This window comes from Podarcis tiliguerta (assembly GCF_965153285.1).
Source record: "Podarcis tiliguerta genome assembly, chromosome: 3".
Classification (NCBI taxonomy): domain Eukaryota; kingdom Metazoa; phylum Chordata; class Lepidosauria; order Squamata; family Lacertidae; genus Podarcis; species Podarcis tiliguerta.
Genome location: NC_139536.1, coordinates 91,023,856 through 91,042,613, shown reverse-complemented (window position 1 = coordinate 91,042,613; position 18,758 = coordinate 91,023,856). Strand labels below are relative to the sequence as shown.

At 41.2% G+C, this 18,758-nt stretch overlaps 1 protein-coding gene across 2 annotated transcripts in view; it reads right to left on the bottom strand.

The window, feature by feature from the left end:
- Window positions 1-3,624: 3,624 nt before the first annotated feature.
- The window catches only part of MBOAT2 (membrane bound glycerophospholipid O-acyltransferase 2), a 71,282-nt gene continuing 56,148 nt past the window's right edge, over window positions 3,625-18,758 (bottom strand). For both annotated transcript variants that reach the window (XM_083432364.1, XM_083432365.1), the window contains exons 8-13: window positions 14,446-14,638; window positions 12,268-12,371; window positions 10,462-10,526; window positions 9,975-10,107; window positions 7,645-7,796; window positions 3,625-6,699 (exon numbers count right to left, since the gene is read on the bottom strand). In XM_083432364.1, coding sequence (XP_083288490.1) covers window positions 6,447-6,699; window positions 7,645-7,796; window positions 9,975-10,107; window positions 10,462-10,526; window positions 12,268-12,371; window positions 14,446-14,638 — 900 coding nt within the window. In that variant the 3' untranslated portion in view covers window positions 3,625-6,446. The remainder of the gene's footprint in view (window positions 6,700-7,644; window positions 7,797-9,974; window positions 10,108-10,461; window positions 10,527-12,267; window positions 12,372-14,445; window positions 14,639-18,758) is intronic.

The following is an 18,758-nucleotide window of genomic DNA, read 5'->3' as shown; positions in this document are numbered from 1 at the left end:
CAAAATACATTCAAGGCAACGACGACAACAAAAAGTGTAGGCAAATGCTCCTTTTATAAAACCTTTTCTGGTCTAAGTGCCGATATGCACAGCTAAACGATGTTCTGAGTCATCTACCGGTGGAGGCAGCACATCTCGCATGTTAAGTGGGAATACAAGAGCCCAAATGAGCCCGACGTGTCTTGTAGCAACAGCGAACCAGACGATGAAGCCAAAGAGGCTCACCTGAGTAAATGCCAAAAGTAACAGCAGTTTGTTTTTTTTCCAGACGGGCAGGACAGTGGGGCTGAATAAAAGGGTAGAAAGAGAGCTTCCAGTATTTTCAAGTGGGTCCAGGATCGAAGTCACATACTAGGGTTAAAGTACCAGCGAGTGGTACGGAAAGTTGCAGAAGTGGAGATGTGCTTTCCCATCCCTTCCATTCCGCCACAGCCCCCTCTAAACAGCCTCTTCTGCGAAGAGGGGTCCTCAGACAAGGCCTGAGATGTAGCAAGAGGAGAGGGGTTGCCTAAAATTGGGAGGCAGCTGGCACAAAATTCAACATCCCACTGCAACTTCACATCCCATCCCATCTCAGGCCTTTCCAGAGGGTCCCTGATCCCCCAGAGAGGATTCTCGGGATTCTGTGGGAAGATGGGAGCAAGAAAGTCCCACTGCACCATTAGAAATTTGCTCAGGCAAAGATTGGATGCAGCCCACTGTTTCAGGGTTTTAAAAAACAGCCACTCGTCCGAAAGCAACCAACTTCTTACTTTGCAAAAGGATTCCAATACTCCGTTGTTGCTCACACAGCAGGTTGCCCAGATATAGTAGACATCAGTGGCTGAATGAATATTTGTAGTGAACGTCATCCAAAATAAAAGCAATAGAGCAAGAAACTGCAAATATTAAATCTGAAGTGCATGAATGCCAAGCTTTGAAGTGTGAGCCTTGAGACCACACCTATAACCTTAGCAGGAACGAGAGCAAAAACCTACCAGAACCAATTAATAGCATGGGAAATGGCTCAACTTTTAAGACAACGGCTTAGAAACCTTTGAGGCCAGTCATCTAACGAAGGATGGTACTATGTAGATACTGGTCTTGCCAAGGTGGGGCAACAGTCTACCACCATCCCAATATTGTTAGCTCCAGCTCACAAAAGCCAAAGTCCACTTCAATGTCACACAGCCTGACAACATCCAAGAGATGAGAGCTTCGGCCATTCAACATAGGTGGTCCTGGCACCTGCTATGCATGGGTAGTCCTACGGACTTCAATGGCACTTATGCATGAGTAATTAGGACAGGACTCCAGGAAAGTAGCCGTGTTAGTCTACATTAGCAAAAACAAAGCGTTTGGTGGCACCTTAAAAGATGAGGCCAGGCCCAGGCACCCCATGCAGAAAAGCAGTGATCTGCGTGTCCTGTAGGGGGTGGTGTTCAGATTTCCCCCATGGCACTTCGGCTCTTTGTGCCAAACTGAATGAGGAACCATACCTCACTGATTTGCATTTGGAAAACTCCAGGGATAATCCCATTAAAAGGATCTTGCAAAGGACATGTGGAGGATCTCTACCCAACCCCCTTGCAAGTTGCTACTAGTCATAGTAGATGATACTAAGATTGATGGTCAAATAGTATTGATACAAGGCAGCCTACTAGGTTCCTATGCTTTTTCAGGTGTCCCCAACTTTTAAGATTGTGTTTTTGGGGAGGGGTACAAGGCCCAACAGTAGGAAGAGAGAGCATGTGGCTCTTTGGATCCTAGCCTAACCATTTTATTATTAAAGGAACTGATTGGGCGACTGGATTCTGGTCTTTTGACAAATCATTTCTTTAAAGAGCAACATTCAAATACGACATTTCTCAAAACAATGTACTACAAAATGCATAATCAAAAGCAAAATATCCTTTGCAAAAGTGACAGTTACCCCTTAAACAACTTACAAATGTCAAATTTCAATTGGATGCCAAGGCTTTTAAGATATCCTTCCTTTAAAGCTAAAACTCTGCTGAATATGGAGCTGTTGTGTCAGTATATTCCTTTAAGAATATATCGAAATGTTTTAAGAGCCACGGGTAGCTGTTAGGACAAGTCAGGTTCATGTTAAATTGCAAGCAGTCAGAATTGACTTCAGAATGCAAATTTGTAAATGCACTTTATATAAAAAGAAGGCAGGCAATAATAGTAAGTTATGTTTAGCCAATGGAGACATGTATAAATTAGGTTCAGATGAATCCTAACTTAATTTATGGAGTGGCAATTAGACGTTAAAGGCTGATTTGGAATACTAAGATTTTGCAGTGATTTCCTCTGGATTAATCACTACTTGAAAATATCAACTCACTTAGAATTAGACAAATGGTGTTGTTGTTTTTCTAATTCCTGGCTCCAATCCAGTGGGTGTAAATAGTGTTTCTCACTGAAATGAATGCAACTAAGTAAGCCACAAGTCCTGATTAACTTTAATCTCATTACTTTGATTGAGAATAAGGCTATAATCCTTTACTGCCTACGTGGGAATAATCCATTAAACTCAACCAACTTACTTTTGAGTAGATATGTATCGGTTAGTTTGCACTGTTAGTTTGAACCAACGGCGGCTATAATGAAGCCTAATTCATGTGCATCTAAGCATATATTTTGTTTACAGTTGGAAGAATTAGTCATACAATTAATTGCTTATCTTGAGCTGAATTTTCAATCTAGTATAGGACTGGATATAATGAAGCAGAGAATCAGTTCTGTATTCACTGTGCAACTCAATGCATGTTGGAATCCCACTGCATTCAATAAGATTACTTCCAGGTATGTGTGCATATGAGTAGTCGTAAGCACTAAACCTTTTTCTTTTCTTTTTTGCATCACAGGACAGAACTTTATATTCATGTTTGCAAATGTATGATGTCAAAAATGTATTATTTGCAAGTGTCTATCAATGTGGGTGGAATACATTCCACACTTCCTTCTCAGGGCCTTGGAGTCAGAGTTGGTTTGGAAAAGCAGGTGGACAGATGAGTAAGATATGGATAGAAGAACCTTTGATCCTGCGCCCATTCGCTATTCTAGTTCCAACTGAGGCCACTGCTATTGCTATGGGCAGGATCAGGCCACCTACTTTATTTATTTATGCTTTTTTTAAAAACCCCACCTTTCCTCCAAGGAGCTCAAAGTGGCAAACATGGCTCTCCCCCTCTCCATATTATTATCATCATCATCACAACAACCCTGTGAGGTAGGTTAGGTTAGTCTAAGAGAGGGTGACTGGCCCAAGATCACTGAATGAACTTCATGGCTAAGTGGGAATTTGAACCCTTTTCTCTCAGGTCCTAGTCAAACACCCTAACCACTGCACCACACTGGCTTCTCAATGTATATGTGTTTGTGGGAAAGTTAGGTTAACCCCCAACCTTTAAACTAGACTCGCCTTTAGCTTAATGTATAGAAACAGGAGTCAGAATGGACTAAGCAAGATGGACTAAGCTGGGTTCCCACTGAAAACTAGGAGGGAAGAATGGGCTGCCATTTTGGACACAGCTGGTGAATACGCTTGCCCCCAACTCAAAGTCTGAGGTTAGCCATAGTAAGGTGGGGGGTCAACTCCTACTGCTGTTAAGAATACATCCCTTTATTTCCCCTCAATTAAGTAAACAGCTACCATTTGTTGGAAAAAAATAAAGCATCCCACTTGAGTCAACAGTGAGGTGCAGCGGCCAAAAAAGGCTAATGCTATTCTAGGCGGTACCAACAGAAATACAGTGTCCAGATCAAGGGAAGTAATAGTACCACTCAATTCTGCCTTGGTCAGACCACACCTGTGTCCAGTTCTGGGTGCCACAATTTAAGAAGGATAATGACAAACTGGAATTTGTGCATAGGAGGGTAACCAAGATAATCAAGGGTCTGGAAACCAAGTCTTATGAAGAACGGTTGAGGGTGTTGGGCATATGTTGAGCCTGGATAAGAGGAGATTGAGAGAAGATATCAAATATTTAAAGGGCTGTCACATGGAAGATGGAGCAAGCCTGATTTCTCCTACTCTGGAGGCTAGGCCCTGAACCAATGGCTTCAAGTTAAAAGAAAGGAGATTCCGACTAAACATCAGGAATAATTTTCCGACAGCAAGAGTTGTTTGACAGTGGAACAGACTCTCACAAGAGGTGGTGGACTCTCCTTCCCTGGAGGTTTTTAAGCAGAGGTTGGATGGCCACATGTCATGTATGATCCACTTGAGATCCCCGCATTGCAGTGGGTTGGACTAGATGACCTTCAGAGTCCCCTTCAACTTGACAATTCTATGGACAATGTTGGGGATGGGGGAACAATTTCTAGCCTCCTGTTACTAGATTACCCTACCTCCCCTGATAGAGATCCTGTGCTATGTGCACACACTCAGAAACACCTCTCTTGTGTTGAACTACCATCAGCGATATGAGAAGTTCCTTTGCAACTTCTCCCTACGCATTTCTTTAGTATAATGAGAATGGAATAATGCTGTGTGTTAGCACAATTTCCAAAGATATTACAAGTTTATTTATTCTAACGCTAATATTCATTTCCGTGACACAAGTCAGTGTGAAAGCCCTGATCTTCAAATACATATTCCATTCCGCGTTTCCATTCTAACAATGAGATCAACAACATGCGTTAGTTTGCAGTTTCCTTAGACAGAACGCAACTGTCTCTAACTATCCCGGGATATCATGGAGGCAGACCATGAAAAGAAGTGGAGCACTCTAAACAAGAAATATATCCTATTTCTTACTCTTGATTTTAACATGAATCTGTGCGGATTAAGATGCTTTGAGATTTCTACATGTGGAAAATGCATTTGTTTTCTACATCCCTAACAGCAAAGAGCTAATTTTACCTTTCTCTGCTCACTTAAAATATTCAGTCAGCTGCTATATACTGTATTAGGGGAGGGATGAGGAACTTGGGAGTCCAACAACATCTAGAGGACCGCATCTATCATCTGTCCCAGTCAGCATAGCAAAAGGCTGGTGGGAGTTGTAGTCCGACAAGATCTGAAGGGCCACAGGTTCCTATTACTGAGATACAATATTAGTGGAAATAAAATTGTTTTAGAAACAAATCAGTTCTGATTTTCATTACTTTTGCTGTGGCACTTCCTTTACATTTTAAATGTTAAAATGGTTCCCGTTTACTAAAGACGAAGAAAATGGTATGCAAAGAAGAAAAATAAAAATTATAGCCCTTTAGTACTTCAATTCTTTAGCAGTTGTTAATGTTCACCAGAAAGTGATTAATATTTATCAACTCCTTTGATATAGTTTCAAAATAAAATTGTTAGAGAACAGAACAGTTGGGAATATTTTATCAAAAAGTACAGTATGACCCTCCATGAATGAAACCCTGGTTTAGGGATTTCCTAAATCACAGGTTCTCCAGTGTTACAGGATATATAATGTCAAAGATGAGCTAGACAATACCTATTTAACAATTTCACTCTTTGTTTAATATAAACTGAATTATAACCATAATATAATCTGGCTATACTTATATCATAAGCACTTTCTCACACTATTTTTTTAATTATTTTTTTACATCTCTGACAAAAATTTCCAAGTGACTTTATCTTAAGGTCACTCTTATTTCTACATGACAAAAAAGGATGAGTTTTACTGGAAAGTTGTGGCTTTAACAGAAACTCTGTGAGTGTCTTATTATGGCTGCCATTTTGTATCTAGTTGCAAAACTCATATATACTGATAGAGCAAAAAAGAAAAGAACCCATAAAACTAGAGCATTTCACCCTGAAAAGGGTGAATTTTGATTTTAAAAAAGAAATTTGCCAAGAGTTCTTATAATGAGTGTTGATCAAATGAAGCACTTCTGCATTGGCAATTGTTTGCAGTCCTGAACTGCATGAATTTGATATACTAAGAAAACCCTCCAAATACTGAGATGCTTATTGCAATTCCTTCTTATCCTTCCTGACTTTCTACTTCCATTTCTCTGTTTCCCCCCGAAAAAAACCCCATATTTGAACTATGCTTCCCACATATTATGAAAATACCACTTAGAAACATTATTTCAGTAGATAGAGGGTTTAAGGCAAGGCATTTGCTTGTTAAAGATATTTCCCTTCTGTTACTCTGAATTGACACAATGACCCACCATCCCCGTAAGTGCCTTGTGATGCGCAACATACATTCAGCAAAGGGGCACACCTATGACCCAATGGACATATGCTGCAAGTCCTGAGTGCCCATTGAAATAATGGTAATATTTTCACATAAGGCGTGATCCACAGGAACATGGCACGGGAGAGGTTAATTTGCTTTGTTTCCATTCTTACTAGTGTATTCAATATTCCCTAGGGATATATAGCATTCTTTCCTTACTAACCCATCTTTTCCAGACAAATACAACAACCCCTTTTAAAAGGTGCTATAAACGGGTTTCGAAATATAAAATATATCCATCATAGCATCTCCTAATCATTGCTTCAGTGTTGTATTTCTGCAGGTGATTTCTCTTTTCTGATTGAAACTATTTGCCGTGGAGTAACTGTTATGTCCCATGACGCCTTTTTCTTCTTCATCATCTCTTCCTCCTCCTCCTCCTTGACCCTGCTTTTTGGACCAAGAGGGCGGGATGCTTTCTTGCTCTTTATTTCCTTTTTGAGTTCTTTTCAACGGAGATATCAACAGTACTAAAATGCAGGCTATGTGGAGGCAGAAGTAACAGGAACTAAGCAAATAAAAATAAAAATAGGGGAGGAAACCATATTAAGTCAAATTGAACTCGGGAGTGTTTTGTGACAAAGCTATAAACACTGACCTACTTGTCAGAAGGCCTGCTATACTAAGCACCAAGACCTCAAGCAGCATAGAAGTATCAAGGCATCTGTTCCTTCTAGGGGAATGCAACCCCATCCAGAACTGGCAACCCCCCATCTTCTTGGACTTGAGAACCTCCCCCACTCAGAACCTCCATCTTCTCTGGATTCGTTACACTTCCCCAATGTTCTGTCCTATATAGCTGTCAAAAAGCTTGGGGAACAAGACATACCCTTGGGAAACCCTGCAAGTTAGCTCCTAAGGCACCGGGCAATATCCCTCCATTGCTACTCTCCGAAATCAGCCTCTGAGGCAGCAGCGAAATCACTGTGGACACAGTGTCCCCCATCTCCCAGCCCCCCAGAGCCACTGCAGGAGGGTACCATGGTCAAGAGTATGGAAAGCTTCTGAGAGCTGGAGGGCAACAAACAAGACTGCAGTTCCCTTGTCCCTCTTCCAACAAAGCTCACTGGTGCAGGGTGACCAAGGCCGTTTGAGTGCCATACCCAGGTCTGAAATCCAACTGGAATGGGTCCAGATAATAGGCTTCTTCCAAGCATGTGATGGTACCTGGATGACCATCACCTTCTTAAGAAACTTGTCAAAAAAAAGTGGATGATGGCCACTGGGTGCTTCTTGTTCAACACACCTGGGTTCAGATTTTCTACTCCATAACCTTCCCTCGCCCACCTGCCCAATCCCTCCACCAAGCATCAAATTTCACATGAAATTCTCTGCAAATGGAGTTGAAGACTAGATTACTACTTGTTCAGCTTTTGGGGGCAGGGGGAGAGAACCCCTGAATAATTCCACTTGCTGTTTAAATCTTTTTTAAAAACACAAAGTGTCAACTCACCTGTAAAACAGGTACGATGGTTTTACGGAGAGAAGTACAAATGGGACCACTGTGTAACTTATTGCTACTTGAGTCATCATCCATGTCATGATATCATAACATAATTTAATGGCTGGGGAGTCAATGAAGTAGTGCCTAATGTTCTTTCTAATCTAAACCAAAATATGAGGGGAAATAATTAGTAGGAGAACCAGGATCGCCATCACAGAATAGGTAGTCATCAGAAGTTACAAGAAACTACATCTAGATGCAGCCAAAATACAGAAAGCCTACAGTGTTGATCTTGATTCCCTATTGATCCAATAAGTGTTTTCATAACATTGAAAGTTGTAGTGTGGCACCTGCTATGTGGTATTTTTTTTTAATTAAAATATATATATACTTGGTTTACAACCTTGGTTTACAACCATAATCCGTTCCGGAGGTCTGGTTGTAAACCAAAACAGGTTGTAACCCAAGGCACGCTTTTGCCAATGGGGCCTCAAAAAAAAATATGGGTTGTAATCCAAAAAAAATGGGTTGTAATCCAAAAAAAGGGACATGAACTTCTGGGATTGTGTCTGTATTAAAATGACATTACATTGACTTTATCGTCTTCCCGTTTTCTAATATTATTGTTTGCGTTCTAGTAAAATCCTTCAATTTTTATTAAGACTGGATCATATAGGATGTGATGAATGGCCACGAAGTGACCCTCAAATCAAGAATCTTCTAGTTTTTCTGCTCTAGCCGCCAATAGCAGGGTGGGACAGCAGTGCTCGCTTGACCTCCAGTCAACCAGCATCGCTGCCGCATGCAAGGATGGAGAGGGTGAAAGCAGAGGGCGGAGCCATGCAAATGCACCAGTGGAGCCAATCCAGCACTGCTGCAGACATGTTTCACAGCACTGACCTCCCCTTTCCTCCCCTCTATCCCAGTATGCAGTAAGTGACATGGGTGACCAGACGTCAGGTGAGTGCCACCACCCCACCCCTAGTTGGCAGTAATAAATTTCCAGATCACTTCTTGGCCTCTTTCTGGAATAGGTAAAAACAGTGCATTTGTCTGCTTGTTACTGTCTCTTCCTGGGAACAAACATTCAAATTTCTTCACCTACCACCTCCTCATTTTCCCATCTTCCTGCACTATGCTCCCAGCTTTTCATGAGCATCTCTGGCTTTGTCTCTGGGTGTTTTTAATTTACGGAAGAGCTGTTCTTATTAAGTGACCCACTGCGATTGCTTATGACTTGGCAACCCTCTGGTACTTTTATTGCCAGTTTCCCAAAGCTCCTATTCCCTAGTCCTTTCAGGACTAATTATATCCCCAAAACCAATCCTGACAAGACTGCCCACTGGATGTTATTTTAAATGTGTTCTCTTCATGGAGAAGCAGTAGCTTGGGGTCACAGTTTGTGGGGAGAATAATAATAATAATAATAATAATAATAATAATTTATTATTTATACCCCGCCCACCTGGCTGGGCTTCCCCAGCCACTCTGGGCGGCTTCCAAAAAAGTATTAAAATACTGTAATACATCAAACAGAAAGGGTTAAATGTCCCTTTCCTGTCTGCCAGGGTTCCAATCCTGATTACCACCATCTCCAAGCAGAGGGGTTGACTAGATGTTGAATGCATTAAATGCATCAATGTCATGCGCAGTTGCTGATAAAGACATACCGTATTTTTTGCTCTATAAGACTCACTTTTTCCCTCCTAAAAAGTAAGGGGAAATGTGTGTGCGTCTTATGGGGCAAATGCAGGCTGTGCAGCTATCACAGAAGCCAGAACAGCAAGAGGGATTGCTGCTTTCACTGCGCAGCGATCCCTCTTGCTGTTCTGGCTTCTGAGATCCAGAAATTTTTTTTTCTTGTTTTCCTCCTTCAAAAACTAGGTGCGTCTTGTGGTCTGGTGCGTCTTATAGAGCGAAAAATGCGGTACATTCTAGCTGACCTTTGTCAAATCAATTGTTCCAAACATTACTCCCAGCGACTGTTCTATCATTAAAGAAGGTGAGGCAACCACCTGGCAACCACCAAAGAGGCTCAAGGTCATCCTGAATTAGTCATTCATTGATGCTTTTCCTCTACAATGATGGAAACAGAGTAATGATTCCCATGTTCTGCCACTTCAAGTTTGAAGAAGCACCGCACAATTATTCACTTATATTACTCAGACACTGGTGCTTTGGTTGGTTAATTCAGTCAAAAATATGGAAGTGGACTACAAAATGCCTTTTTTTTAAAAAAAAAGCAGATATTTTCCTCCCTCCTACAAATTTAAGGTTTTGAATGTAAACGTTAAGAGCCGCATTGAATCCGCACAATTCAGAGAGGCAGCGGTACTTACAGTTCGTGCTGCCATTGTCATTAGCACTCCTGTTAAGAATGTTAAATAATATCCTGGATATACCCCATGCCAAATGGCTGACAAGATAAAGGTTTGTATTGTTGGACTGAAGGAGGCCCGTTCATAACATACTCTAAAAATCCAAGGAAAAATACATTTATTAAAAACAGGAGGAAGTGAAGCTCAGCAAAAAAAAAAAAAAAAAAAAGCCTAGCAGAAATAACTTAATGTATTTATCATTGGCAGTTTCAAACTTAGAAGGGACTCTGTGCACTGAGTCCCAGCCCCCAATGAACACACAAATCATCTGATAAAATGACCGCTTATCTTAGGAGACAAGGTTTTAGTCAAAGGCCACCCGTTTTCTCCGGCATTCGCCAAGGCCAGTAAACAATGTGTCTGGTGCTTTTGGCATCTTAGGAATGGCATAACATGACTCTTTTTACGACAGGCTTGTAAGAAAAGAAAAATAGATGACAGATAGTACCTTTTCAGCCAAAGAGCTGTCTGGATATTCCAGTTATCAAGAAACATCTTGAAACTTGTTGAGAACTGTAAAATTAACACACCGTTATTGTATTTCTGTAAAGCAGAGGTAATCATTATGTCATTACTTAGGGTTTAAAAGAGATCATATTATTATGAAATAAGGTAAAGTAAAACGGTAAAGAACCCCTGGACGGTTAAGTCCAGTCAAAGGCGATTATGGGGTTGCGGCACTCATCTCGCTTTCAGGCCGAGTGAGCCAGTGTTTGTCCACAGACAGCTTTCCGGGTCATGTGGCCAGCAGGACTAAACCACTTCTGGTGCAACGGGACACTGTGACGGAAACCAGAGTGCATGGAAACACCATTCACCTTCCTGCCGCAGCAGTACCTATTTATCTACTTGCACTGGCATGCTATCGAACTGCTATGTTGCCAGGAGCTGGGACAGCACAACGGGAGCTCATCCAGTCATGGGGATTCGAACTGCTGACCTTCTGATTGGCAAGCTCAAGAGGCTCAGTGGTGTAGACCACAGCACTACCCACGTCCCTTATGCAGTATGTATTGATATGTATTAGTTACAACCTTACTCGGCTACGAGTGATTGCAGAAGAAGGAAGAGGAGGAGGTGGTATGTATTGATGCGCAATTGAAAAAGGTTTCTTTCAGGGGAGGGGACAAAAGTGTAATCTACTTTGAGCCATCTTGGCTGCGTTTCGAAATGTTGTGGCTGATAATCACCTAGACATGCTACACCAATTGGCTCCACCATACGCAAACAGAGATGAAGAAGCTACACTGTCGGAGGTGGGCTCATGATACCAGGAGCATGTCATGACTCACAGTGGGGATGGATTGCCAAGTGTGCCCCTTCCCCTTCCACAACAAACACAGACACCCCTCTATAGCAAGTGCCGCAGGATGTGGAAGGGTTTGTCTCAAGGTTTGTCTAAGTATATTTAGGCTATGCCTCTCTTATAGTGCCACTGGGCAAACAAGAGTTTAAAAGAGTGCTGCCCGTCACACCCACACAATTTAGGCATGATCAGCAGTGGATATTCCTTATGTCACTCTTGCCTGAGGTTAGAAACTGCTGAATACTGCAGCAACTTTTATCCTCCAAGAGCTTAACTCAAGAAAGTGGCTTGGGGACCTGCCATTTGAGGAGACAAACGTGTACAGCTGGCCCCCAAAATAAAATAAAAAATCTCTTCTTTCAGCCCTGACCCTCTACAACAAAATTCTGTTCAAGAAACAGAATTCTGAAAGTGCAGTAATGAGGATTCTAAATTGAAAACCTGGAAATGTTGGCCGGGGCCGAACTGTTCACTATACACAGGCACCTAAAAAGTGGCAGCAGTTCCATCACTTGTTTCCTTCTCTTTGATGTGCTCCATTCAAAGCAATGGACCGGCACCATCTACTACGTAGGATGGGAAGACTTCCTCTACATAAGCAATGCACCTTTTCTTCACATGGGAAGAAAGGAGGCGATTAAAGCTTCTTCTCTTTTCATAAAGGGAGAATGCAAGTCCTCATTTCCAGTAGAGGAAATGGAACATAAGGAGACAGCGGGAGCAAGATGGCTAGTAACCCAACAGGAGGAATGTGACAAAGCTGCTCATTTTAGCAACCTGAATGCTAGCTTCCATAATTGATTTTAATGCACCAGTGGCAACTGGAATTCTTCCATTCCCGTCTCACGTTATATGTATCTCATTACTAAAGTTATACCAGAAAAGGCCCGATACAAATCCAACTTTCAACATTTTCCATTAACATTTTCAGAAGATCCATATACCAACCTCTATATGAAGAATTCTTAGATTTGAAATTGAATCCCAGTGCGAGAGTCCATTTTTATCATATCCTCTAAATCCAAACCCAGCTGCATTATTAATTGCATCTGCTGCAAAGAAAGAAGGGAATAATTTGCAAGAAGCTTAAAAATCATATAAAATGAGATTTACATTTCGGCTTCTTTCGCGTTTTAAGTTTGAAATGTCTGCTTAGAAGCTTTCGTAACACCGGTCACAATTTTCAATGAAAAGCCAAGTCCCCGACAAGGCTGGTTTGACCAGATAGATGATGAAAGACATCTAAAACACTTTTCAAAGTTGCAATAAAAGAAGTTTCAGTCAAATGAGAAGGGAAAAGGTAATAAAAAAATTCTCTGCCAGTCTGAGAAGACTGCATTACTGCTCTCATTTTCAGTTATTAGTTAGGCACACGCCTAACTAATAAAGTATGGACTTCTTGGTATAATGTGGGCTTTGGTGATAATTTAATGTTATAAGTGTATTGTGCTTTTGTAGTCACACTAAAATCTTAATCATATGCTTCAGATGCAATGGAAATGAGAGAAAACCTTACTTATTTCTTTTTGCTTAATAGCCAAACAAAAATGAACTATTCCTCAATACAAACACCTAAAGGAAAGAAAAATCTGTCACTTGACATCTTTCTACAACTGTAGTGACAACAGCTCCCATAACAATACTATTTGCCATCAATCACAGCTATAAAACTTTGTGATGCTTCTGACCCCTACTGGCTCTCTTGTCATAATATACATCACTATCAAAAGCAAGTAAGACTCTCTTTTCCTCCCTCATTGGCATAAATAAAACTTTTCCATCAGAATTATAGATAATCTATTGCTATATTCTAAATGACTAAATGCAAAGTTAACATAAAACTTGCCTTGCTAGCTGATATGAAGGTACAGTGGTACCTCGGGTTACATACGCTTCAGGTTACAGACTCCGCTAACCCAGAAATAGCACCTCGGGTTAAGAACTTTGCTTCAGGATGAGAACAGAAACCGTGCTCCGGCAGCACGGCAGCAGAAGGAGGCCCCATTAGCTAAAGTGGTGCTTCAGGTTAAGAACAGTTTCAAGTTAAGAACAGACCTCCGGAACGAATTAAGTACTTAACCCGAGGTACCACTGTACACCTAATCTGGGGTGGGGGGGGTGAGAATGTTGATGTTTTGAAATCAACTGCTTTTAATTACTGCTTTCAACACACACAGAGAGACGCACACACCTATTTTTAAAAGAGCTGTATAAAGATAATGACCATTTATTGTGAAATGCAGGTATCAAAGTAAATAAATCATGAAAAATGCTTGGGTGAAGTAAAACACAACACAGAGTCTCATGGCGCCTTAAAGACTTAACACATTTATTATGGCCCAAGCTTTTATGGACTAGAGAGCAGAGTGCACTTCATTGGATGCATAAAGTGGCTTTTTTTAGCTGGCAGGATTACACCCACATGGATATAGAGGGGAAGCTACTGCAAACAGTGGGGGTAAGCGGTAATGAAATGCAATAAGCACTGTCTGTGACGCTTGCATTTAAAGCTTAAATGCAGGCGCAGGTGCGCACATACACATACAAAGCCTAGGGATCATTCACAATGAACTGCACTTGGCAAAAGCAATCCTAAAACGAAGGGGTTAAATAATTTAACTTCTGGAGCAGAAGAGGAAACCGCTGTCTCTATTTCACCACAAATGAACAGAATCATTGGTTCTCAAAAGACAGCCTCATAATATATGTTACAATAAATGAAGAGAATCAAAGCAATCACACTCCTCTCTCTCTTTAAAATAATGTTTCATACATCACCCCCCCCAACTTTATATCTGACATGCAACATTTTAAAGCTGCAATCCAGTTGAAATAAATTGCTAATGGCTAGCAAATCATTTCATTTATTGCTCCTTATGAAAGCCCAGTTTTATATATGAATGCCTTTTCTTTTTTTTTTACTTTTCTAAACCTCTTTCAGATTTATTTCAATCTAAGCACTACAGAAATATTGTTAAATAAGGTCCTCCTACCGCCTTGCAAAAGAATCTATAGTTCTTTCACCATCCACAGGAGGGCAGTGTCTCAAACATATTCTGCAAACTATGCAACATGACACAGCTTGGCGCAAGAACATTCTTTTTTTTAAAAAAAAAGTCTACTTACCCAACGTCCACGCAAAGTAGTATTTAGGTCTGGCAGCCATAAGAGACAGGTACAAGTAGATAACCCTTGTAGGCAGCGAAGCTGTTGCTTGGAAATGTTCATCGATGTTGTACTCTACAGGCAAAGTTTTGCTAACAGTCATATGAAACAACAAGGATAGTCCGCACACTATGAGTTTCTGCGCCACAGCTGTCTGAAACATGCAAGATGTAAAACTTTGTGAGCATCTTTCAAAAACGAAACTTACAAGCGATGCCATCTTACAGTATAGAAGGTGCCTTATCTTTTTCTTTTTGGCAGGGGGAAGGGTCGACAAAACTCTTACAGTATTGTCTTTGCTTGCCCGAAAGAATAAAAACAAACATTAGAGTCTAAACATGGCCTGACTTATTTCCTAGTAAAAACTGGGATCCCTTTAAACTATGAAATGGGGTTTAAAAAGGGGGGGTTCTAACACCCATTGGGAGAACACTTCCAACAGGTAGCGAGCACTTCCTCGTTAGAGATGCTATCAACCAGCTGTGGACTGAACCATATACATAGTAAGGTTGCTTTTCATCTAAATGCTCCAGACTATAGGAGCCAACTCCTGGGGGCCAAGGTTCCTTTGCCTGCCCCAATAAAATATTTGAGGGGGATGCCCCTCCAGTTGCCATTCAAATGGTGTGTGCGTGCCCAGGACCAAACCTGGGATCTCCTGCTCATAAAACCACCCACTTGACCACTGAGCTACATCCCTTCCCCATATTTCTGATATTTTACTCTGGATTGCATGTGTTGTTATTGTTTGCTGTTTCCATTTTGCAAGCTGCTCTAGTTCCCTTCTGCACAGAAGAAGTAAAGGTAAAGGAAAAGGACCCCTGACTGTTAAGTCCAGTCGCAAATGACTCTGGGGTTTCGGCGCTCATCTCACTTTACTGGCCAGGGAGCCGATGTTTGTCCGCAGACAGTTTTTCCAGGTCATGTGGCCATCATAACTAAGCCGCTTATGGCGAAACCAGAGCAGCACACGGAAACGCCATTTACCTTCCCGCCGGAGCGGTATCTATTTATCTACTTGCACTTTGACATGCTTTCGAGCTGCTAGGTTGGCAGGAGCTGGGACTGAACAACGGGAGCTCGCCCCGTTGCGGGGATTCGAACTGCCGACCTTCCGATTGGCAAGCCCTAGGCTCAGTGGTTTAGACCACAGCACCACCCGTGTCCGCACAGAAGAAGAGCAGGATATAAATATCCAGAAACAAGCAAAGCAGAACAGTTGTATCGCTACAACTAAAGAAGCAGGTTTTCTATATTTGTTCCTGCTCTTTCATCATGGTAGGACAGAGTTGGCAGAGGGAGCATTCATGTGTTAGGCAGATGCTGTCTTGTCCAAGCAGGATGATGCCTCAGGGCACGAACTGGACAAAATTGGACTAGATTGCCTACATGTACATACCATCCCCATGAAACAGATTCAGTTCTTTCTCGCAAGCTGGTTTTCAAGTGTCAAGGTCTCTTAAAATATAGTGCCAATATTTTTGAAAAGTTCTCTCGCTACCAAGGCATATACAAATGTGTCTGGGTTTTTTTGTTAATACATGGTAAATAGGTAAATAAATATCTGAAGGGGATCCAGGTTTATGAGACTAATACCTTCTCACACAATCAAGCCGGGGCGTTAAGAGGAAAATTCAGCACGCAATAACAATTGTATACTAAACAGTCGAGCGGCATGTAATCTAAGAAGATTAGTATATTAGGAATCAAGTAAAAAGAGAGAAAGGGGTAACCAAAACTTGCTATTCAATGCCATCTAATCTGATCTCCTACCAAGACTTGAAAAGTGAAAATTACACCGTTCTAAGAATAAAACCTGCTGTGAACAGGTTTGTAGAGGCATGCTACTGAAGTGCAAGAGTCGTTTTAAAAGAAGTAGAGCTTCTAAAGCATTAGTGCTATGTATAAAAATGCAGAGTTGTGCTGGTAAAAGAGGGGTATGTACTTGAAATGACTTCCTGTTAGTTAATGTGCACTGCAACTGTACATTATGTGTACTGAGAAGAAAGCCTGGCTGAGCTCAATTGGACTGACTCTCAGGCAACTGGCTGAACACATGTGGCAACAGAGGGGGGCCTCAAAACAGCGTCCCCCTCCCCACCAGAGAAGAAGGGGCGAGGGTAGATCTACCTCAGTAACAAAGGGGGGAGAGTGAAAAAGATGGACATTGGGATTTGCTGACCCAGAGGTCCTGCTGCTTGAAGTGATCGCCCCACCTTGCCTCACTAGTAGGCCAGCCCTGCTCTCAGATAAGTGAGTACAGTGGTACCTCAGGTTACATACGCTTCAGGTTACAGACTCTGCTAACCCAGAAATAGTGCTTCAGGTTAAGAACTTTGCTTCAGGATGAGAACAGAAATCGTGCTCCAGCGGCGCAGCAGCAGGAGGCCCCATTAGCTAAAGTGGTGCTTCAGGTTAAGAACAGTTTCAGGTTGAGTACGGACCTCCGGAACAAATTAAGTACTTAACCCGAGGTACCACTGTATAGGATTGCAGCTTTCAAATTACATGAATTTTGTTATTTATGGAGTTACCAAACATCTGTTTCTCAAGGTTCTTTTCTCTGATCAGGTATAAAGTTTTAATTCTGGAAGGTTAAGGAGTTTTCAGCAATCCACAGATAATTTATCAAGTGGCTTTCATTTGAAAACCAGGAAAGAGAAAAGAAATTTTAAATATTACAATCCACTAAGTAAAAGAAGAATAATGTAATAAAACAAAAATAGCAGAGGGATGAGGGGAAAGGTCGGAAATTTACATGATGATAAATTGTTAAATTAGTGTAAATGGGTTGTAAGGAGGTACTTTCATCTCCAAAGCTGAATGAACAAAGTTTGTTTTTATAATTATAATTCACAGCATTCCTGCTGTATGTTAGCTTTATCATCGCAACATTCTCCCACATTTTCCTATGATTTTTGGAGCATCTTTATTTTTCCATTGCTGAGCTAAACAGGGTTGCTACTTGCTACCAACTGGAGATCAGCATTAATAACTTCAGATCAGAGAAAGAATCGTTTTTGGATTTCTGTCATTTACTGTATTATATGCAAAACGCAATAAAGGGTTTTATGCAGTTTCAGAAAATGTGCACTGAATCTGCCTTAGCTTTCACATCTCCAGTAGTAGTAGTAGTAGTATTTGCCTGTGCATTTTACTCAGCCCATAAGTAGGCAGACAACACTGAAGTGTTGCCTTAAATAAATTTCATTTCAGATTAACATTCAATAATGTTATTGGGGTATTTTTTTAAACACCCAACCCCATACTACTTCTGACACTGTAGTGTTGTATTTCATTACGTTCCGTTCCCATTTTCTCTTATACAGTGGTGCCCCGCAAGACGAATGCCTCGCAAGACGGAAAACCCGCAAGACGAAAGGGTTTTCCGTCTGCAGAGGCGCTTCACAAGACGAATTTCCCTATGGGCTTGCTTCGCAAGACGAAAATTGACGAAAAATTTTGAGGGTTTTTTTTGCTCCAAAACCCCTTATTCTGAATCGCTAAGCTGCTAAAAGCATTTTAGCAGCAAAACTGCTAATCCCCCACCCCTAAAAAAGCCGCTTTTAGCCCTTAAAGTGCCAATAGCGCTAATAGCGCTAATCCGTCAATGGGCTTGCTTCGCAAAACGAAAAAACCGCAAGACGAAAAGACTCGCGGAACGGATTCTTTTCGTATTGCGAGGCACCACTGTATAGTGCTTGCATCTGGGAGAGAATTAAGTGAATTTTTAAAATTGCTTTCTTTTATATCTGTTTGTAATAAGGAGGGTGCAGAACAGGTGTGAGTAGGCGAGAGGAGGGAAGTCCTACTACATGAGTGGACCTCATTTCCATTGTGCATAACTCACTTAGCGGTACGTTGAATTCTGTCTATAGCTTTTTCCAGACAGAGAGATCAATAGTCTATTATGTTAGTTTGCTACATTCACTTTTTAATAACGAGGGTAATTTCTGGAGTTAACTTGAAGTTAACTTCTGCAAACAAGGCAAAAGTGCAATCATGTATATTCTTTGGTTTAAACCAAAGTAGTTCCCATAGTTGTTTCTTATGAAATTCCTGTTCAATCTTTCATAGTGTATTATCATTATCTTCAAACCACTCCAGAATCTATCACAGTTCTGAAACTTGATTGTATCTTATTTTATTGGGTACTCCCAGTCTTCCATTGTTTATCCTGTGATATAGATTTTCATTAGATGCTCTACTAGGTTTATTTGGAGCTTATGAATCTCATGGTCCTTTTCTGTATTTCAATGAGTTTAGAGCTTTCT